The 23522-nt window shown below is 40.9% G+C and overlaps 1 protein-coding gene across 1 annotated transcript in view; it reads left to right on the top strand.

Moving 5' to 3' along the window:
* The first annotated feature begins 2211 nt into the window (after positions 1–2211).
* TTC7A (tetratricopeptide repeat domain 7A) overlaps positions 2212–23522 on the top strand; it is a 174177-nt gene continuing 152866 nt past the window's right edge. Inside the window, exons 1-4 of the mRNA XM_010004957.1 lie at positions 2212–2370; positions 4557–4725; positions 18686–18816; positions 20367–20431. Coding sequence (XP_010003259.1) covers positions 2221–2370; positions 4557–4725; positions 18686–18816; positions 20367–20431 — 515 coding nt within the window. The 5' untranslated portion in view covers positions 2212–2220. The remainder of the gene's footprint in view (positions 2371–4556; positions 4726–18685; positions 18817–20366; positions 20432–23522) is intronic.

The following is a 23522-nucleotide window of genomic DNA, read 5'->3' as shown; positions in this document are numbered from 1 at the left end:
CTGGTCTGCGGCCAAGCTACCGGCCGGAATCTTCCGTGTTTTGAAATGTCTCTCTTTAACGTCTTCGTGCGTGTGTTACTGATGTGTCCTGCCCCCTCCCCGCGCTCTGGGTGCCCCCAGGTTATCTCCACGGGCTGCTGAAGGGGACTGCTTCATCCAAGGGCTTGGGCTCATCCAGATATCCCTTCACATGTAAGAGAGGTTTCGTAAATAGCAAAGGTATTCTTGTGTTGTTCGGGGTTGTTTTTTTTTCTGTTACAACACACGACTTTGCTTCTTTCTGAATAAATCAGTTGTAAGAAGTGAGGCAGCCTGAGTTAGAAATACAAAATTCTGTGTCTATAGTCAACAGCAGTGAGTTGTGGAGAGGACCTGATCCTTGCTACCGCGCTGGCACCAGAGGTTCTGCTGTAGAAGTCAGAGCAGTTATCTCCATGAATGAACCTGCTTATTTAGAGGAGTGTTTCTAGGATGTGGCCCCAGAGTTAACTGAAGCTTCCAGAGTGTGATAAACTTCACGGTGGGAAAGCATGGTGGGGGGAGATGTTGATGGCCTAAGACATCTTGGCTTCTGAGGCTTTCCAAGTGGCTACGTCACACACATCGAACCAACCCTGTGTTGAGAACCACAAGGACAACCTTTGAACTTTAGTCAGGTTTCAACAGTGCTCCTCCGGTGCAGAGATCATCATGCCGTTTGGAAGCACTAATAGTTGAAGAGTTCATATTAGTTTATTCCCTTGTAATTAAGAGGCGTAACAACAGGGTGATTACTCTAAACCCAGTATTTGCTGCTATGTCATGGTAACTTGCTAGTTAGGAGAGTGAAGTGTTGTTATTCCTTCAGAACTTCTCTTCCAGCAAGGGACTAGGTAACAGTTTTGTGTTCCTAGAAACAACAGTGTGGCTGCGTGGGAATTTTTAAATAGTCGTATTTACTTTGAGGGATTGTGTATTTATTTCTGAATTGTATATGCTCTTATGTAATTTCTTAAGTTTGATGAAGAAATTAGCAGCTGCCTGAAAGCTCTTCAGTGTTGAGTAGAATTGATTGGTTTGGGGGAGATATACTTGAACGTTTACGCTTCCTATTTTATGTACATATACTTTGTTCATGCCAGTTAGTTGTAGACCTGTAACTGATCAGGAACAGGCATGGTTATAGTATCATATGCAGCTGAACACTTAAGACACACAACAAAAAAATCCAAACCGAACAAAAACCCCACAGGTTGTTTATCGATGCTGCATGTAACGTATAGGTAGTGAGTGGGCGTAAGTTGTCCCATGGATTGAAAATATAAAAGTAGTTATGCTATCGTGTCTCCTGTGTTCTAGAGTTTCAGACTTTGAAATGTGAAACATATATGAAATGCAGGGCTCGGCTCTTTGACGTGCAAAGATTTTCTTACCCAGCTTGACTGGCTAGTCAGCTGATTGAGGTACTACTTTTGTGAACAAATGAAGCACAAGACCCGTTGTGCAAGAACTGCAAGTACACTGGCAGATGAAACTTTTTTTTTTCAGCTCATGATTGCAACATCTCACGATGCTTCATGCTGTATCCAGTGCTACAACCTATGTTTGAGCTTCTCTTCTGTGGAACTGCGAACAAGAATAGCATTTAATGTAGAAATAATTTTATATGGCATGTTATGTCTCTGGATCAAGCCTTGTCTGTCTTTAGTAATGGATGCGTAGAATGTGTTCAGGTTCTCAATTTTTTTATTTTTTTTTTTCTGGGAACTTTCTGGAAACTCTCAAGTGTCTGATGTAGTTACTGCTCTGCAGTGAAAAGTCATAGCTTATTTGTAGTCCAAAGCACACTTTTCATGCTTCTACATTAGTAAATCTAAAATGTGCACTTAAATGTTTTCAATGATTGGTCTTATGCTTTTGAAAGTGAGTTTTATGATGTGAACTCTTAACTTTCACATTAGTGACCATACAAGAATGAATTGTGCTGTCAAAGGATTTTTTTAGGTAAAATTTTCAAGGAAGTGTTAGTTCATTTTTTCATTGGAAACGTGCTGTTTCCAATAGTTAGAAGTTAACAAAATATTTTTCTGTGTGCTAATTCTTCCTTACCCCCTCATGTCAGTTACAGTTTGCGTGTCTCAAAGGTGTGATGATTTGGTGTTTTGATGCTGTTTATCAACAGGATGGCACTAAGCGGTGTTTCTTCTTGGTTGGTGTGTGCTTTCAGAGGACTACGGGAGTATGCTGCTTGCAGAGGCTCTGCTGGAAAAATGTCTGAAAGAGAACTTTGCCAAACTGAAGGACTCCATTCCACTGACAGAGAAGAATGATCCTAAACTGAGTGAAGCTAAACAGCACCTGACCAGTATCTTAAGCAGAGGAAAACTACGTGTAAGTGGGCTCTGTCATTATCATTTCTGCTGAACGGATGCTGGTTTCATATGGTTATTAGTGTGATACAGAGTGTTGGTATTGCTTGTTCATGTTCCTGTATGAGCAGTGCTGTATTGTAGGTATTACTAATGGACTGGTAATTAAATATCCATTTGCAGTGTCTTCTGTTGGGAGACTTGTTTTTTCATATGCAAGCCAATTCTTTTCTACAAGTATACATCTTCCATGTGCTTGCAGCCAGAAAGCCAACCGTGTCCTGGGCTGCATCAACAGAAGTGTGGCCAGCAGATCAAGGGAGGTGATTCTCCCCTTCAGCTCCACTGTTGTGAGACCCCACGTGGAGTACTGTGTCCAGCTCTGGAGCCCCCAACACAGAGAGGACATGGAGCTGTTGGGGTATGAGTCCAGAGAAGGGCCACGAAGATGATCCAAGGGCTGGAGCACCTCTCCTACAAAGACAGGCTGAGACAGTTGGGATTGTTAAGTCTGGAAAGAGAAGGCTCTGGGGAGACACCTTATAGCAGCCTTCCAGTACCTGAAGGGGCTACAGGAAAGCTGGGGAGGGGCTTTTCAACAGAGAGGGTAGTGATAAGACGAGGGGTAACAGTTTCAAGCTGGAAGATTTGTGTTAGGAAGAAATTCTTCAGTGTGAGGGTGGTGAGACACTGGCCCAGGTTGCCCAGGGCAGCTGTGGATGGCCCCTCCCTGGAAGTGTTCAAGGGCAAGCTGGACAGGGCCCTGCAGACAGGGCCTAGACGATCTCTAAGGTCCCTTCCAACTCAACTCGTTCTGTGGTTCTGTGATTGTTTTCTTTGTTTTTATTAAAAAGAAGCAGGATAAATATTTATGAATTCTGTGGGGTTGTGAGGCATGGCCACATAACAGTGCTGTCAGGCTGGCATGACTGAATGACCTACTGCTGTTCCTGGTTTGAGGTGTACACCTTGTAAGTTCCAGGTCAGAGGAAAAATATGCTGCAAGCTGCTGTCAGGCACTTAAGGTTGTGGTGTGAGTCCAGAATTACAGCCTTGCATTGCTTTCAGTTTCTGTCAGAGAAGTTATGCAAAATTATTCCTTTATTTTATTATGTGGTTTGTGTGCATTGTTGGTAGCTGCCTATCAACTCAGCTCAGAGCTGTATGAGTGCTTTAAGGCTACCTCAATGGCTGCTGCTGTGTCAGTGTCCTTGGACACACAGTTGCATAACTGGCTTTAAAAAGATGATTAATTTTCTTACTTTTTGTACTGAAACTTACAGGCTAGTTATCTTGAATATGTATGTTCCACTTTTATCATGTTGATTTCCAGGGAGCAAGTGAAATTAACTTCTTGAAAGTCAGCATATTTTAAAAGTAAAAATGAGGAAGGAAAGAAGCGGACTTCATCCAACCCTCTTTCTTTATACTTTAGCTCCAGTAATTGCCAAAACAGTTGAATTCTTACAGGTCTTGGTGTTAAGTCTGGCTGCATGAACTGCCATTACTACTTCTTTGTTAGTGGTGGCTTGGCTGCTCATGCAGCGTGTATTAAAACAATTACTGTGAAGGTTTAGAAACATTTTCATGCTTTCCAAATAATAAAAAGGGTTTGAATGGATGTATTTTACTGAGGGTCTGGGTTTTTTTTTTGTTACACAGATTTGTACACATTTTCAATCCTTAAGGTACCATTCAAATCTTGGGTACAGCAGGCATGCCTTCTGTTTTTCTCCTGTTGACTGAAAATTCTTTGATAACTTTAAGAGATTTTTGGGAGCTTTCTTGCTTTTTAATTAAATATGCAGAGGAGAGGGAAGCACTTACTGAAGTGTGAAGCTTTCTGCCTAGTTTAAAACTTGGGGATTTTCTTGGTGTGTGTGTGTAAGTAGTTCTGACAATGCCAGGCTTTTATGTGCTATCTGTGACTGATGAATCAATAGAGCAGGTCAGCTGAAACCAAAGAGGTGGCTTGCAAGCTGTGTATTTCCAAACAGCTCTAAAGCAGTTGCTTGACTTTTGTTGCCTGCTGCTCTCATAAGCATAGCCCTAAGATCTCTAGACACTTAAATCCTTCCTACTTTGGCCTGTGGAGCTAGCAATGTCAAAAGGAAAGCATTATGAATCTGCTTAATTTTTTCTTAAGTACCTCATTCTTGCTGTCTGGAGTTTTACCATGTAAACACACTTTTCTTCTCTCCATTTCAGCCTAAGTATATGACAGAGGCTATGCTGATCCTAGGAAAGCTTCATTATGTGGAAGGATCCTACAGAGATGCCATCAGCATGTATGCAAGAGCAGGAATTGATGACCTCTCAACAAAAGGTGAACCCCTGTACATGCTGCGTTTGGTAACTGAAGCCTTCGTTATTAAAGGTAAAGAATCATATATGAAGTATGCTGTGTTTAGTTTGAGGTTGAAGGTATTTCTTCAAGTGATTTGATTGGAGCAGAGTTAAGACAACTTTGTATGCTTTAGAAAATCCTACTGGGTATGCTATGTGTAGTTTAAACTTATAGGCATTATAGAGTCTTAGTCCATGGTTTTTAAACTTGGCTGGCTTGTAAAGAAAAGCTTTACGTTGGAAATCTTGTGTTAACTGTTGGCTGTAAGTCAGCAACACACTTGAGTTTGTGAATCCATTTTGGGAAAATCTAAATCAAACGCAGATGAATTGGAGGCTATGCTTTCTATTAGTAAGAGTTAATCTACTTGTAAATTTTAGTGATTTCTATGTATTAAGCAATAATGGTGTTTCCAAGTTTTAAACTCTGGGCTAACAGAGTTTATGTGCTTTTGAAGCAGGTAGTATATATTTGCAATGCATGTCACACAGTATCAGACCTTATGTACAAACAGGAATCTCTCCTTCCCCTTGTAATTTTACAGCCATTGCGCTGTTTGAGAGATCCTAATAATAACTGCCTCTCTGGATAGTGAAATTGCATTTCCTTTTTTGAGTGGGGGAAAGGAAGACCCTAGTCAGTTTCTGACTTGGGGGGAAAAAGATCAGTAATCTTCTCCTTCATTTCTTTCAGTTCCTTTATAAATGTTGCTCAAGTACTGCTACCTATCTACTGCTTTCTACTCTTTTCAGCATGTCCACCAGCTAATTAGGTGAATGAGAACTCTGATGATCAGATACCTTCAACTGGTATGTAAAAGAGTGAAACCAAATCAACCCAAAATACTGTTTGACTGGGCTGCTACTATTACTGATAATCATTTCACGATCTCACACAGCCATTCTGCTTTTTTAAAAACCTGTTTGTGCTGCTTTGCTTGCTTTGATTTTGTTTTCTGTGGTGCTGGTTGAATCTGCCTTGTTAACGAGTTTTTGTGGAGCAGGACTAATTTACTTGTAACTCACACCAACATTTGCATGGCGCCAAGGAGTGAGTAACTGAGTACATTCATAGCACTGTGTTTGAGAGCAACTAATGGTGCACTCCAGAGTCTGAAGGAGATGCAGTGTCCTCACTGGGAACTGAATAAGGCCCTTGGTGAGGTGTGTATGTAATAAGGTATGCATGAACACTGATGAAATAACCCTATTCCTGTAAGGCCTGTTCTATGGTATTGACTACCTAACTTTTGCATATGAAGATATTGGGCATGGAGATGTTTGCCTCAGAGGATCAAGCCATATTTTTTTTTTCCCCATATGTTTTCGCACAGAACATAAATATTGTGTGGCCCCTGTGTTTGTGTGTAAACTGTAAGGAGCCCCTGCCATTGCAGAGCAACCTCTCTGTTACTACTCTTCCACAGTTACTGTCCTCCATGATTATTATTTTCAGATTAGTCAAGATATCAAGGGTGTAGTAAGTCACTTAGTATGCTACCAAAGTTTCTGACAGAGAAAAGAGAGTGGAGCTTGTCCAGCTGAGTTTTAGAGAGGGCACTCGCTGCTAGGATTGCTGTTCCCCTATGCCATGTCCTTGACCTTCCAGTCTTGAAGAAATAAGCCCTTAAATGTTAGAAATTTGTATGGGTAATTACGGCAATAGCTGTGTGGATTTAAATTTTCATTTCAAAGCGTATCAGTCCAGGCTAGGTCTGCAGGGTAAGTAACAGCATGGAGTTGAATTATTTAAAATTATTTTATACATTATGCTAAAGTTTTTTTCTTATTCCCCTTTTTCACTTGTTATCTTTGCAGAAATTCTCTTGATCCATCCATATTACTGCTTTTAGTTGAATGACTGTTAACTTATGCAAGCTGAAACCTTACTTAAAGGCACTCTTGAACATTGCTGGAACTAAAGTTTTTGCAGGAATTATTTAGCCAACAGACCAGAAAAGCCCAAGTCCTGTCTTTATTTCAGGGCAGAGCTTGGGTTCCCTGCTTAATTTCTTAAACTGATTTTCAGTAATGGGAGAAAGCAGTTGGTTTAATAGCATATCCCTCTTTATCCTGCATTAGTTAAACACCAGAACTTTCTATCACTTCCTTAGTACGAACATGAAACCTCCTTGGTTTTGTACTGGTGGGTTGTGTCTCTATGCAGCATGGCAGTGTAGGTTCTCAAGTACTCAGGATTATGCTGGAAAAGTCATGGAAGAAAGGTCAAATCACAGGCACTCATTTATCCTTTTACTGTTGGAAACAAACAAAAATGTAATGAGAAAGATAGGGGGATACGCTGGGAGGAGCTGCATAGATAAAGTCAGTGATAGAAATGAAATGTAAAACAACAAAACTGAGTTTGTTTTTTTTAGACCACATTTTGATCTTCACAACACTGAAGGATGGACATAGAGCTAATTCTGGGGTTTTCATATGAAGGTCTATTGCATGTAGTATGTTCATATTATGGTGGGAAGCAATACGGATTTCCACCCTTGTGATTGGACTGCAAAAGTTGAACAGTTTCTTGCTTGCCTTGCTCATTAGTAGATTTCCACCCATGTGAGTATCAGTAATAACTTCAATGCCTACTGCATTGAAGTTATTTATAAATGAGAGCAGTTGGCAAGTCACAGGAGAAATTGCAGAGAGGGAAAGACTCAGTTTCTCAACTGACTGCTTCTGCTTGTCCTGTTTCTAAATCTCTGCATTTTGAGAAGTTCTGTGTGCACTGTGAGTGGAATTCTGACAACAGCTGGCTTTTTCATGATGACTAATTTTAACCTCAAATTGTTAGTTAATAGGCGGTTGGTCTGTACTTGTCTCCTTCCTCCCCATCCTCCATTAAGTTAATTCCTCCTTAAAACCTCTGCTCTGTTCACAACCCTGCAGGTCATCTCTGATGCAAGCAGTTCTGTCTGTTGCAAAGAACAGTATTGAGAAAGCAGACTTGCTCTCATTTTGCTTCTAATTCCCTTGGGACATGTCGTGGCTTCGTTACATGGTTGTCCATTCACAACAAGCAAACAAGAAAGACTTCAGAACAGCACATGTAACTGCCAGAGCCCATTGGTTTCCCTCTGGCTGTACTTGCTGCAGACGCCCTGTGGAGGTGTGACCACTCCCAGAGGATAAATCTTCCTGGTACTGGAGTATGTCACAACCTAACTCTTCACAAAGCAAAGTATAGCTCTAGCCAGGGCTTCAACATACCTAAATTTCAAGTTTGTAGAAAGGCTTCTATGTTTTTGCAATGTTTGTTGCACAGCCTTCCTTGCTTCACTGTGTGAAAGCTGTGTTTACTCAGTGAGGCTGTTGGCAGCAGAGAGAAGCTCATGGAGCTGTTTTCAAAAGAATTTCAAAATACTTTGGTGTGCAGCAGTGCTTGGAGTCAGGATGTGTGATAACAGAGCTGCTGCAAGGTGAGGCAGCCCCATATAGAGGAGCTCCCTCTGTCCATCAGACCAACTGTCAGGCCAGGTGCTGAACTCCCTCTGCCTGGAGGGCTGGTAGCCTGCAAATAGCTAGCAATCTAAATCTGTGTAGCTATGACATAGGATTGGATATGGTATCTGCCTGATTCCGTAGTGAGTTAAAACTTTAACAGTCCCGTGGCTTCTTTTCCTCCTTTCCTTCCAGTTCATTCTGCAGTAATTTTTGTATTCTTACTGGGCATTTTCAACTCAGGATGGGTTTGATTTGTGCAGTTCCAGTATGAACTCTCTGTACAGTCAGAAATTGGAAGTTCTGGGGTGATTCATCACTTCTTCAAATGGCATCTGATACAGATGAAGTGTGTACTGCTGTATAATACAGCCTCCCCTTTGGTGATGGTGAGAGCAGGCTGTGGCCTTTTTCGCAGGCGTCTAAAGATGGGTGAGGTGACTATCCTTGTGCATTTGTTTCTAAATTTGGGGGGTTTTTTAACTTTACAAAAGAGATGCATTGTATCAAAAGCCTGCAGAGTGATCTTGGCTTTTTCAGGCCTTAGCAAAACCCATCTGGAAAAGAACAAGGTGATAACTCTGTCTGTCTATGATCAAGAAGCCTTGATTATAGTCTGTTTTGTTGTAGCAAGGCCAACCACAAGTCACACCTACAAGGAAATGAGACTTCACTAGGTCAGTGCCTTGGAGTAATCTTTATTTTCTTCTTAAACCTATTTAAGTAATTCAGAGATGTCCAAGATTGGTCGTGTGTAAAACTGAATGCTCATGAGAAACTCTGCTGGATCAAGCCAATGGTCTCTAGAGTCCTACTGAGAGCTGTAGCAGCAAAACTCTGAATCCACCATGGGAGGGTTTTTCCTGAGCTTGGTAATATTAAACAGCTGGGACCCTGCATCTGGGGTTCTGGGTTCAGTCCAGTTCCTTGTGGGATTTTAGGGGGTCTTGTTTCTTCATTTTTAGGACAAACAGCTGATCTTACGAGGTTTTTTTAGTGGTTGTGTATTTTAAAACTTAAAAGATAATGAGGTCAGTATTGCTTGGAACTGTTGTTCTGCTTTCTCCCCACATTAAATCTTTGTCTTGGGTTTGTAATGCTGGAAGTGGTTGTTTGGTTGTTTGGAGGTTGTGGCAGTGTTGTGAAAGGAAAATGGTAATATCACACAGAGATGAAAAACAGGAAAACTGACCTTTTACTTGGCTAGTTTGAAAACTACCTGTTTGGTTTTAATAATAGTTTTGAATTGACCAACTGAAGCCTTGAAATTTGAATTATCTATTTCAGTCTTCCTTTTTGCTTGTACCATTTAGTAATTTCTTACTTTGTTGGTTTGCAGAACTATTTAAAACATGCAGGTTTGCATTCAGTAAACATAAATCTAGTATTAAAATGTTTCAGTCTAGCTAATCAGAGGCTAGATCACCCACTTGTTCATATACTTCATTGGAGTCTTTAATTTTGACATTTGCTTATGTGTCATTAATTTTTCTAATTTGTTTTTCTACAGGATGATTAATTTCCTAGGTAAGATTTGTATTCAACTGCAAGTGTTTGGAAATTAGAATAAAATGTACGGTTAGGGATAGCTTTATTACAAAGCTGAGTTCTGATATATCGTTTTTCTTCTCTCTTTAAATAATTTGATTAAGAAAATATTAAATTAATTTCACTTGCTACAGACAAGTATTAATTCAGTGTTTCTGATGTTAAAACTGGTAGATTTCTTGTTGATTGTGCACCTTTTAATTCATAGATTAAAATGGGGTATCCTGTTTGATTTTTATTTAGTCAAAGTTTTGTTGATTCATCAGCTTTGAAAAGCTAATAATTGAACTAACTTAGTGGAGAGAACTAAAAGAGAGAATGCTTTTTGTCATCCCTGGAAGAAAGTGCCTCTATTTTAAAGACTCATTTCAGTGCTTTATCAAACTCTTCTTTCAGATCCTAAGCCAGTAACTTCTTCAGTTCATTTTTCTTTTTTTTTAATGCTACTGATCCGATAGTGTAAGTATATGTATTCCATACAGATAATGAGTTACTGTGTGCTACGAACTTAAGCAGCCATACTTCTAAATAGAGTCCTTCTGAAAACAGAATTTCCAGTTGGCTTCTCTGGGATGAGATTTTTGTCCATTTAGTTTTTGATAAATGAGATGGCAATACCAAAACTATTGTCTGTGCTGGAATACAGACTGTATGGAATGATTTTGAGTGCCAGTAGCTTGAATGTTTCCAAGTACAGATAAACTGAATTTGGAAACATGATTTAGCTTTGCAGGGTTATAACTTATTTCATACTTTTCTTTTGAAAGTGAATTTTCACTTCTAATTTCTTTTTTTCAGGAAGCATTGTTACATCAATTTATGTTTTACAAACCTGTTAAGAGGCTATACATGAACTTTCTGAGCCTGCTCCTCATTTCAGAGGGCATAATGTTTTGCAAGGTGCATTCCTGTTTTTCCGAATGAGTGTTTGGAATAGTATACTGCCTTTTTGGGTGCCAAAAACCCTTCCCTGTGGTTATGCATACTCTTGTGCTTGGAATCTTTTCCACAGGCTGATTTTTAAGAGTTCTTGAAGATCTCTTAGAAAAAATCTGCTGTAATACCTTAAAAGAGATAGTGGAGGCATCTTACTAAGAAAGGACATATCTTTTCTTGTCAACTGAGACAAGTGTGGGAAATTGATTAATAGAAGGTTGATGGCATTTTTCTATATTCAAATAATTTTCATTATATCCTTTCTGGGCACTAATGGGGGAAAGTAAAAGCATTGTTGTAATTGCACATGTCAAGATAAAGATGATCCATTTCTGTTCTATTGTTCAGTTGCCACATGACTCCAAGGAAAACATCCAGATTTGCTGATGATAACATAGGAGGGGAACCCAGCTTTTCCTCGCCTCCTTCTAGCACAGCTACCCCTCTGAAAAAGCTGTTTTCATCCTGCCCACACTGCTATTACTGCCTGACACGGGGACAACGTACTGTAATGTACCCATTGGCAGAAATGGGCAGTAGGCTGTAAGGGGCAAGGAAAATCCTTAGAGCCTGAATTCTTTCCTTACCTCTCTCCATTAGTTTCAGTGTCAGATATGTCGTTTAGGCACTGTTGACATCATGGCATGCTTGCTGTAGGCTTTTACTTGAGAGTCTAAGTGTTCTCTACCCTAATCATCCAATTTAGACCAGAAGAGTTGTTACTTAGAGTGCTGACTTGTCTGGAGCCCCAGTTCACTATTGTCTGGATCCTGCCCACCTGGGAAGTGACAATGCTAGCTGAGGTGCTTGAATTACTTGTAGTGTTCAGGAGAGCAGCTAAAACTTCCCTAGAGACAACACCAGCATTCCTTGTAGTCTTTAGGAAAAGTTGTTGTGAAGAGCCAGAATTATACTGGCTGTAAAGTTAAGAAGGGCATATGTTTCAGTGAAAGTTGTAGTTAAATGTAATCTAAAACTTTGCTTTCACTTTTTTGGTACAAATATATTGCTCTTAGGTGGTAACAGGCTTCAGGGGGATGATTGACACTTGACGATGTGCAGCTGTGTTAACCTTTAAGTTTTAACAAAGCTTTTGAGATTATACACTGGCTTGCATTAGTCTCCTCAGATTCCTTAACTGCTGTTTCTTCTACTGGCAGCTACTCAATGAAGTTACTTTGATCAGTATTCTCAGCTGCTGCTGTGACTGCAAAGGAAGAAAGAGTTTGTTTGCTTTTTCATTTTTTTTTTTTTTTTTTTTTAAAAAAAAAAGGGTCTGCTGGGGCAGGACACAAATTCTTTTATATTGGAATCCTTCTTTGATGACTGAAAATAGCTGAGATTCATATTTCTGAGCATTAAGGTCTGTGGGGAGCTGCACTCCTCTGAACAGATAAAAAAATAATAAAACTAGTTTTCTTGCCTGACTGTTAGGAAAATTGAGTCCCAGCCATAAGGACATAGGATGCAATATAGCATTAAAAACCAAGTAACTGAGAGTAAGGCATTTTGTTGGCAGAACTTGTTTTCACTTGTGCTTGACAAAAATTGCATCTTTTAAATGTTAATTCACATAAGAAAGAGAAAGACTTTGTTCTATACCTGGTATAGACTTCAAAGTGCTAGTGTTCACAATTTTGCCAGCTAGACAGAAGCATGCTGTTGAATTATGTTGCCATCAGAATAGCTGTCTGATAGGTAAAAGCCTCAGTTTGTAGATGCTGATGTCTTGATAAAAGAGCCTAGTATTAGTATGCCTTACTTGGGTATTCAGAATATGATTTAAGAATTTGGAGTTGTACTTAGATAGTGACAGTGATGACTTTGGTGCATTGTTGGTGAATTGTGTATGTCAATGCCACTGCTCTTAAGCTGGGGTGTGGAAGAGTTGCCAAGCCCTGCTGTTCTTGATGCACTTAGGCTTCCTGGGGCAGCTGGGGAAGCAGGTTTTGTTGCTGCACACCAGGAGCTCTTCTCTGCTGTTAGATATGGTAGTTTAGTTTTTTCTTCCTGTTTGCATTTGAGAGGTAGTTTGTTTTTCACAGTCATCTATGCACAAATGCACTATGGGTGTGATTTTAGACCTTTGAGGAGAGTTATCTTCGGGCCACTAAATGCAAATAGCTGAAGATACCTTCTCCTTCCTTTTGTTAAAGAGATTTGGTTTCTATGATGGTAAGGTTTGATTAGTGTTCCACTTCCTTCTCCACACAGAATTGCATTGTTGGTTGTACATACGCACAAAACCTTCTCCACCTCTTGCACTATGATTTGTGGGGTCAGCAGCATCAGGGCATACAAAAACAGTTGCACATCCTGTTCAGAGGAAGCAGAAGGAGCACACAAAGTTTGCATGGTAACATGAGACAACATGCTACACTCTGATTTTCACTGAAAGAAAACAAATATAAATGTCCTTTCAGATGGCCTGAGCTAGAGGTAGCTTTCAGGTAGCTATGATGCTGTCCCATGTTGGGGCTGTGTTGTATAGCATGACATGTCCAGTCACTAAGGGAAGATTGCCACATGCTGATTTACCCTGGAATACCCTTGTCTATGTCAGCATAATCTGAACTGTTGCTTTGGCTTGTTGATGTTAGGGCTATTTTGATTTCCAAGACACTGAATTAACATGTTGATTGAGGGTCCTGCTGTTAGGTTCAAACCTTAGCCAGTGGGGCAGGCTGATTATAATACCATCTTTAAAATGGTTTGGTTGTGCCTTTGAATATATTTGTTGAATATTCTGCTGAACTTTGATTAGCCAACATGCATGTGTACATGTTTGGAAAAGCTAGTCTTAAAAATAGCCTTGTTTCAATGCTACTTGGTTTTCTAGAGCTACACTTCTGAAGTAGGCTGAAGGCTGCATGCTAGAAATGAAGTGCATCTTCCCCTTGGGTACAGCTGCCCAGAACAACCTGCTGTTTACCACAGGGTCGGGACATGTACACAACCAGTTTCCTTGCAGCAGTTGCCAGGAGACATGTTCACACCCAGCTCACCTCAAGACATATTCTGTATCTTTCTGTGGCTAGAGTAAAACCATGGCATGCTCTCAGCTCAGCAGCACACTGGCTTCTGGCCAGGATGGCTTGTCTGTGTGGTACGTAGGTGCTATTACCTTGCTCTGCAGACGGGCTGATGCTGTTAGCAAGGCTGGAAGTTCCACATAAAACTGTCTTTGGCTTTATGTTCCCATAGCTGTATTCAACACAAGTGCAGCACCAGAACACAACACAACAGGTACACTAAACACTCTGTGTGCTGTTGTGTTTCTTTGATTAATTCTTAGAGTGCCAGATAGCTCTGGTGATCCTGGGCTGTGGGGTTTTAGCCGCTGCAGGTTAACGCTGTTGGTGAAAGTAGTGTGTTGCTTCTGACCCTGAATTCTTGCCCCTATCAACCCACCATTCTCCAGTTGTGTAAATTCATCCAAATACAGGAGGCTGGAAGTGTGTGCAAAAAGCAAAGAAGAGGAACCTGTGAGTGGTTTGGTATATTCTTCCTGCTTGGAGGAATGCTACTGTTAGGTGAACTTATTTTAGGAACTGGAGGAAAATGTAAAAGCTACCTTGGCCTCCTCCCTAGCAGTTGTGCATTCTCTTCTATGCTTCTATGCTTCTTCTATGCTGTAAGGCTTTCAAGACCAGATGAGGTAACACCCTGAGCTGGCCCTGCTTTGAGTGGAAAGTTGGACCATGGACCTCCTGATATCCCTTCCAGCATAAATGCTTGTCTCATTTATGTTTCTGAGAATCTGCTACTGCATGTCCATGTGCACATGTATGTTCCAGTTCTGGTAATAACATCACCTCGGAGCACTGGAGCTACATGATGTGTTGTTTTCTCTTGGCAAGGACTGAGTGAGATGAAAGTGGAAATAAGCGTTAATAAAATCTCCCCTTTCAGGTTTCCCTGTTACCAGTGCACTTCAGCTCTAGGAAGAAATTAGTTCAGTGATACCTATTACAAACCTTATGGGTTTGTTTTTTTTTTTTTATGATATAAATGCTGATTAGCTTTCAAAGGGGAGAAGACGGGGCAAAGATTATAGAGAAATCAAGAGCTAGAGATGAATGTAGGTAGAACCAGAGGAGGTAAATGGAAGCCTTATCTTTATGCAAGAGAGAAAAGCAGTGTTTCTATTCATAGAAAGTTACTGCCTCTAATGTGGGTAGAAAAGAGTTTCTTCCTTTAAAAAGAATAATCTGGAAGGATGTCTCTCTTTAAGTCTTGATCATGGGCCATACTCTTATTAGAAATCTGTGTCCTCACTATAAAAATGTTCTTATGGTATAAATGTATGCATATATTTAAATTTGGGCACTCAATTAATATGAGAAGAATCTTATAATAGGTTAAGTTGGCATTATCTTACCATAACGGGTTGTGAAAAATACTCAAGTCTCTTTACCTTAACCAGCTACCAAGAAAGCATATGGCTTTGTGCCCTACTCTGAGGCTAATTCTGGTTTAGCAAGAACTACACTTTTCTTTCAAAATCCCGTTTGGAAGGGGCATGCACTTTCTTGGCTTTCTGATGCTTTTTGGGAACTGAGCTGAATTTAAAATATATGTTGTGCTGTGAAGATTTTCCTGTGCTGAGGAGATGGAGAAGACTTAGTGGAATTTGTGTTCTCAAGACTGCAGGGCTTGTAAACAGTCTTGTCCAACTGAACCCTGAGCAAATGTGTACTTATGAGGGCTTTGCACTGTGAGAACTGAATTGGTGGCTGCAAAAGTAGGGAGCTTCTGTTGTTATTCTTCTGTTCTTCACTTTGCCTACTGTATTTGCAGTTTTCTTGCTCTAATTTTTATTTTCAATTGCATTTCTGTGGTAGAGAAGAACAGCTCTGTTCAGCTTCTGTAGAAGATTTTATACTCCGATGACATCAGGTCAGTGCATATGGTATTAGCAGAAAGAATGATGACTAATGTGACATCATGTGGGTCAATTTTCCTTCTTGCCCTTTACAAATAAAAAATGTGTGCAATGTAGCATAGTATCTGTATATTGCTCTGTATTTACTGTGGCAAGAACCTTTTTGGAGGTGTTCATTCCCCCATCTCAGATCAGCCCCAGCTCTCTTTTTCTGACCACATGAATGGGCACATTTCTTGTCAGACATGTACAAGAACTTGGTGCTGGCAAAGGCTGCTTGCTTTCCTCCCCCACGTCAGAGCTTAGAGAGTGCACTGCTCCTTGCAGTGGGCTGCAGCATGTATGTAAATGGCTTTTTGTCAGTCTGTTTTCTCTGTGTGACATCTCCCACGATAAACACCCTCATACAGGCTGTGCTAGGATTGCTCTTGCAGTTTGATTAGATTCTGCATGTGTTTGAATGTCAGCAGATTGTACAGGATTTCTTTCAGGGCTGTCCTGGTTTGAGCCTGGTTTGAACACACTGTTGCTAGTTACAAGAAAGCTTACTGAAGGAAAAAAAAATCAGTAAAAAGAAAAATTGTCTTCATCCTGGCTCAAACCAGGACAAGGGCCCACCTTGCACTGAAGGGGATGGTGACTCTGAAATGCAACACTTAAAATTTATTTTCAATTAAGGGGAAAGACTGGAAATTCAGAGGTAGATAAAACTGAGACAGAGCCAAGAAGAATATTTGTTCTAGCTTCAGTGCTGAATGATTTATTTTTCTGTATAGAGAGTTAACATCCTCTTTTCCCTGCCATTACATTGCAACAGGGTTAGGAAATAGAGGCTTTGAAATATTAGGGAAACAACCGGTGATATAAAGCCAGAGACTTCACACATGGACTGGAAGACAAAATCTGTTACATGTTGGATGCTATACAAGGTGTATGTCAATAGAAAGGAGAGAAATGGGCATTGGTTAAAAACAGCAAAATTACCATCATCCCTGTTCCCCATCACTGTCGGTTTGAAATTCACTCCCCTTACTCTACTCTGGTCTGAATTTTCAAAGGTGAAAGGTGAGGAACACACATGTACCTTCAAACTATAGTTCCTTGAGGGAATGTGCCATGCGCCTCTGACTTGGGAGAGTGAGGAGCCACCTCCCAAGCTTGTACCAGAGTCCTATCAAGCCTGACCTTGAATGTCTCCAGGGATGGGGCCTTCATCACCTCTCTAGGCAATCCATTCCGGTGATCCACTGCCCTCATATTAAATACATTTTCCTAAATGTCCAACCTAAATCTACCCTTTTCTAGCTTTAAACCTTTACCCCTTGTCCTGTCATTACATGCCCTAGTGAACAGGTCTTCCCCAGCCTCCTTATAGGCCCCTTTCAGGTATTGGAAGGTTGCTCTAAGGTCCCCCCCGAATCTTCTCTTCTTCAGGCTGAACAACCCCAACTCCCTCAGCCTGTCTTCATAAGAGAGGTGCTCCAGCCTTCTGATCATTTTTGTTGCCCTCCTCTGGACATGCTTCAACAGGTCCTCGTCCTTCTTGTGTTGGGGACACCAGAGCTGGATGCAGTACTCCAGGTGAGGTCTCACCAGGGCAGAGAAGAGGGGCAGAATCACCTCTCTTGATCTCCTGGCCACACTTCTTTTGATACAGCCCAGGATGGAGTTGGCCTTCTGGGCTGCAACTGCACATTGGTGGCTCATGTCCAGCTTTTGACCCACTAGTACCCCCAGGTCTTTTTCCACAAGGCTGCTCTCTAGCATGTCTTCCCCCAGCCTGTATTCTTATCTCTGGTTGCCCTGGCTCAGGTGCAGGACCCTGCATTTGGTCTTGTTGAACTTCATGGTGTTCACCTGGGCCCATTTCTCCATCTTGTCCAGGTCCCTCTGGATGGCATCCTGTCCCTCTGGCATATCTACTGTACAATCCAGCTTGGTGTCATTGGCAAATTTGCTGAGGGTGTTCTCCATGCCACTGTCAATATCATTAATGAAGATATTAAACAACAATGGCCCCAGTACGGACCCCTGAGGGACACCACTGGTCGCTGTTTTCCATCTGGACATCAAGCCATCGACCACAACCCTCTGGATGTGACCGTCCAGTCAATTCCTTATCCACTGAACAATCCACCTATCAAACCCATATCTCTTCAACTTAGAGAGAAGGATGTTGTGGGGGGTCCATGTCAGAGGCCTCGCAGAAATCCAGATAGATGACATCCATAAGTGTTCCCTTGTCCACTGATGTTTTTGTGTATGAAATTTTTGGGGAAGTATGTGCTTAACTTTTTGGAACCTGTGTTGGGCTACTGGGCTACTGTGCATTTGTATATGATGTAGAAGACCAGAGTTTCCAAGCAGTGGTGTATTGTAGAGATCTGGTGCGTCACTGATTAGAGTGGAACTGGTATGTGGATAGGCAACCTCTCCAAACAGGTTTAGAGACTAAAAATCATGCCGCAGTGTGATGCCAGACAAGGTTCTGATAATAATAGAATATACTAATGTAGGGACAATAGCTGTAGGTTTGCAGTTAACATGCTCTTAGTTTGTAAGAGGAGTTGGATAGTGATACAAGAAAAAGTTTGAGTAGTACAAAAAAACAGGGTTTTTTCATTTCTTAGGAAAAAGGGATGATATTGTGGTTAAGAGTCTCTTCTGCCTTGCCAAGAGCTTGCTGTGTGTCCATGTGCAAGTTGCGTGTGCTCAGATTTTCCAAGAAACCTCAGATTTTCCTGACTTTGTTTTGGTATCGTTTTCCAGTTTGTTTTTCTTTCTTCCCCTCAAAACTGCTGCTTACTGAAAGCTTCACTTGGAATAGTGAATGCTCAAAAATTTTCAAACCCAGTGTCAGGATATTTATGAAGCAGCACCCAAAATCTGTAGCCATCATGGGAGATGTAAGGTCTTAGTCTCTCTTCTTGATCATCCCTACCAGAGGGATTGTATATCCTTCATAAAATACTTGGAAGGCACTGTAGAAGCGTCTAGTGGCACTGTGTGTTAGAGCAGCATGACAAAAAGGCCTTGCGTTTGTGGGAAATATATTTTCCTGAAAGTCACTAAAGCAAGAGGGTAATTTCCCTGTCAGCTGGTAAATGAAGGAATAACACAGCCATGCTGCTGTTGGTGGGCTCCAGTTAACGAAGGTGTTGCTATTTTGCAGGTCTCTCACTCGAGCGCTCAACCAACTCCATTGCCTCTCGTGCTCGACTGTGTGAAAGGGAGGAGGAAGTCATGGCTTGTTTTGAGACAGCATGTGTCATTGCCCAGGTGTACTTGCAGGAGCTTGAAAAGGTAAGAAGAAATGTGCTCAAGGTGTTACCTGGTGGCCTGGCTAGAATCTCCAAGATTTTGACAGCAAAATGGCAGAGAAATGCCAAGTGATCATAAGCACTAACAAGTATGAGGAAGAGTTTGAAGGAGTGAGGTGCCTTGGTATAAGAAGTTGCAAAAAGCAGTTTATCTCGTTTCTCCCTGTTTCCTCTGAGAATGAAGTCTAGAAACCAGTTTGGCCTGTGGTAAAGCACTGAACACTTCAGATACAGTCAGGTTGTATCCAAATTTAGCTCTTGCTGAAGAGAGGTTACAAACTTTGCATAGCAAGTGCCAGCATGGAGGACCTGAGATATTTTCTGTACCTGCAGTGTAAATGATACACAGTAGTGGATATTGAGATGTCTAATAAGCTGAAAGTAACCTTTTTGGGTCAGCCATTTAACTGACAGTGTTTAACCTTCTCCAAGTGAAGCTGGAGGAGCCTGGATCATTAGTAGCAAGTAGCTGCTTAGTTGGCTAGGGTGCTGAGTATGCTGACTACTGTGAGCCCTCTGTTGAGCTGTAATATGTGCCACTAGTTTGCTGGGCACGTGCTTAGTGGTCTCTATCTCTGTAATTTTGCCTAGCTGAGTTTAACAGTGCACACCATGCACTTCCATGCCTGCCTTAGCCACACGTTATGCTAGACACTAGCAGCACTGGGGACAATGCATGTTACTTGTTCCTCTGTAGCTTCATGGCCTTTGATCTTCTGAATCAGGTATTTCTGCTCTTCTCAGCGGCAAAGATATGTGTGACAAGTTTTGCATGTAAGTGCATTAAACCAAGTAATTTTAGCTTAGTACATATATAAAAAATCATAAGGAAAGCCAGCTAACAACTCGTATGGTCTGTTTCTTTGTAGGGGAAAGCTGAGTAGCTTTTTTATTTAAAATCATATACTGTCCTTCCCTTGTGGGGAAGTTCCTGCCAGTACTGGGTACTGTAAAATTTTTTACTCACATCTTGTGTCTGTGAAGAAGAGAAAGAGTTTGAACTGTTTTTCATTCATCGCATGGACACAGAGACAAGGACACAGAATTACTGATAGACGTACTAGAAGTCTATAGGCCTTCTCCAGTCCTGGATGTAAAATGATGCTTTGGACTGTCCACACAGGGCAGCTTTCAGCAGTAAAATCTGTTTGTTGCCAGTAAAGAAGCAAAGGCAGGAAAGGTTTGACAGGACAAACAGAGGAAAGACTAAGATTGTGCCATTAGGATTCCTTATAGCTTGCTAACTCTTAAAAGACATTTATGTCATGTTAAGCTAGATATACCTACTCAAACATTGCATGAATATTTCTGTGCAAGATGCTCCATCTATGTGGTTGGAATAGTACTTCTGAAGCCCTTGTTACTAATGTGTAGCTTTCTAATTACTTTATTAAAGATCAGGAAGTAATAAAGGATACTTTTTAAAAGCACATTGCATGCAGAATATTTCATGTGAGTCCCTGTACAGTTCATTTTAAAGTTTACTTGGAAAGGGTTTTGAACAGCTAATGAAGGTAAGTGACTTACTCTTAGTTTGAACTTCCCTGCTTCCTGGAAGCAGCTCTTCAGAGTGCCTATGTGACTCATTTAAAGAGAGGGTAGGTGGATGCAGGTGTTAATAAAAATATATAATATCACTTTTTTTTGTCTCAGAACAGATGAAGGCTTATTTCTTTGTACATGTTCTGTTGTGACTTTTTTGCTATTGGCTCACTTCAGGTCCCTCCCCTCCTCCTGTTTGTCCCTCTGTCTGTTTTAAAGAGTACTAAGCCTCTTTTTCCAGACCTACAAGTAGAGTGGGTTAGAACAATTTTGTTGTCTTGACTCAGCTGTGTTTCCTGTGGAGACGAGAGGAGTTTGACCCTCAAGAGGGAGTGGAATATACACTGCTGTGTGCTTTTAAAGTGTGCAGCCACACAGCCTGGTTTGGTGAAGTCTTAAGGGTAGTTCCTTTCATTTATTTGTTTGTTTACTTAAGGTCTTAAATGTCCCAATCAAAACCCCAAATCTGTGTGGTTTTCCTAGAGTGAATGCATGCAGCAACAGTGCTTCTCCAGGGTATTTATTATGCCTCTGAAATACAGGTCCTGATGAACATTGGAAGGGCAAGAGGAGTTGGTATCTACAAGATAACAAATAATTTCACTCGAGGAAAACCTTTTCATGTACAATTAAAAAAGACATTGTAAATGCCCACTTCCAAAGGCCATCGGTAAGGGCACACTCTCCCCTGAAATATGCTGTGTTTTCAAAGCATAATCAACTCTGTTTAGCTGATGGAGATGCTGCCAGGTAGAGAGAGTCTCTCCTCATTGTGTGTAAACAGTACTTGTAAGAATCCATCCTTCCCTAGTCCTGTTCTTGCTCCATATTACGTTTGTTCTCAAGGCATTGGATACTGAATTTCTCACTGCTCTGTGTAGTATTACTGGTCTAAGTTTTATAAACGTTTTTAAGCAAACCATATTTGAAAGTTCTTAATTTCAGGTGATTTTTTTACTTCCAACTTCAGTCAAAGAAATTTTACCTCATTTTCCTCACTTTCCCTCTTTTTCATGTTGAGTAAAATGGAGAAGAAAGAAAAAAATGAGGGGACTTGAGAAGAAAAAAACTTGAAAAAAATTTTCACAGCAACTATCAGTTTAAATTCTTTTGTAGAAAGCTGATACATTTTTTTTTACTCTTGAGGAGGCCTTGCTTCTTGTTTAGGGCTTTCTTGCAAGGCTTTCTTCCCCTCCCCCAGGAGTGACTTTAAATGCAACTGTGAATAGCCTCTGTTCCTTATTCTTTCATTAAAAGCCTGAGTCTACAGCAAAGGTGTACTTGTAAGCATATACATGAGAGGTGCCTTCAGGTTAGTCTTCTTTAACCCAAAGGCTTACAAATATACAAACCCCAGATGTCATGAAATGAACCCTGTAGTCAGGTGGATACATGTTTATGTATAGAGAAAGTCTGTATCACCTTGGCAGCAGGTATGTGGTTTTCCTGGGTGAGGAGATGGTGGTTGACCAGCTGTGGCACAGCGTGTTCTTTACTAGCCTTTTGCTATTCTCATGGCAAGCAAAAAGCTCAGGTCTTGCTAGTAAACTCATTAACTATGTAATAAAATAAAATCTCATAACATACGGTGCTGATGTCTTCTAAGCACCTTTTGAGTGTCAAACTCAGTCGTGTTAATTTTATTCAGCAACATTTTAAACTCAGTCTTCATCAGTTAAATATATCCAGTGGCTTGTTTTAGCTACTACTGTAGGTCCTGCTTGCTCTCTTCCCTTGTTATTTTAATGACACCCTTTAAAAAAACCCCCAAAACACCACAACAAAATTCCTACAGAAAAACAATTTGGAATCAAAATACGTGTGTGAATTAAGCAGCACTTTGATTATAAGCCAAATAGATGCAACAGCAACAAAAGGCTGTCTGTAGCCATCTTCAGGTAAAGGAGCACCCTGGTGGGATGGTGCTCTGGTGGCTGAGACAGGAGCAGAGCCCCACATGCTCCTCACCTCCTCCAGTGCAAGTGAGAAACACCAGCCAGGGAAATGAAAGGTTCAGTGGGGGAGAAAGCTTGTCTCTGCATCCCCCTCCCCATAGCTGATATTAATGTGAGGTTTCTGCCACGAGAGGGCATAAGCAGCTTTGTGATATATTAAGAAAAGCGGAGGGAAGTGGGAAGAAGTTTCTTAGGGTGCTCCATGTGTGTAATACATTTCTCCTCCTGATATAGAACAGCTCAAAGGAATGCTTTTATTCTCCTTATTGCTTCCAGTGTGTCCAGATAGGAAATAAGCCTTGGATGATAAATGCTCAAGCTGACAGGGGGGTGGGTCCTGTCAGGTGTGATGTCCTTCCCCGGCAGCACACAAGTACAAAAGAACTAGCAAGTGATTTATTCTTGTCTTGCCAGGCAGAAGAGCTGAGGGATATGAATGGTGTTGTCATGCTTTTGTTCCTGCTAGCAGGAACAGGTGTGCTTCTCTCAGAACGCAGTCAGGGTTGCCCTTTTCTCTTGCAGTGTGCAATGGAAAGAATACAATATATCTGGTACAATATATCTGGTCTCCCTTTCAGATGTTGAGCTGCAAGCTGTAAGGACCAGCAAGTATTGCAGGTGTGCAAGTCCCAGATGCTTTTAATAAGATGTTTATGTAAAATCTTGTGTTACTGAAGACACATTTCCTGCAGTGTTTGTCCTGCTGTATCCCAAGAAAGATTTCTGTATTCTTGCAGTGAGCAATGTTTTACTATAGGAGACAGGAGGTTGTATTTCATGTTAGCATATGCACTGTTTTTTGGCTTTTTGGGGTTTTGTTTTGGTTTTTTGTTGGTTTTTGTTTGTTTTTTCCTGATGTGAATGTGTGAAGATAAGGATTATTTTTTACTGCCTTTCCTTTCAGAGTATTGAACAGGTATTGCTACCTTATTCTGTCATGGGGGCTTCGTTCAAGATGCTCTTAGTGTTTCCTCAGGGCAAACAGGCTTCACCTTTGTGAAGTAATGGTTGTATGTATGCTGCACTTGAACTGTGTGTGGGGTTTTACCTGCAAGACAAAAAATTAGCTTTCTACAGGATGTGGTTGGTTTTGGAAGCTCTAGATGGGATGCTTGAAAAAAAGGGATTTCCAAAAAATAACTCTTAAGCACTTATTAGAAATTTATTTCCTTATGATCCATCAAGTTAGGAC

Source organism: Chaetura pelagica, unplaced genomic scaffold, assembly GCF_000747805.2.
Source record: "Chaetura pelagica isolate M959 unplaced genomic scaffold, ChaPel_1.0 scaffold13, whole genome shotgun sequence".
Lineage (NCBI taxonomy): Eukaryota > Metazoa > Chordata > Aves > Apodiformes > Apodidae > Chaetura > Chaetura pelagica.
The sequence above is the reverse complement of the archived record's forward strand: the minus strand, read 5'-3'. Positions and strand labels throughout refer to the sequence as shown.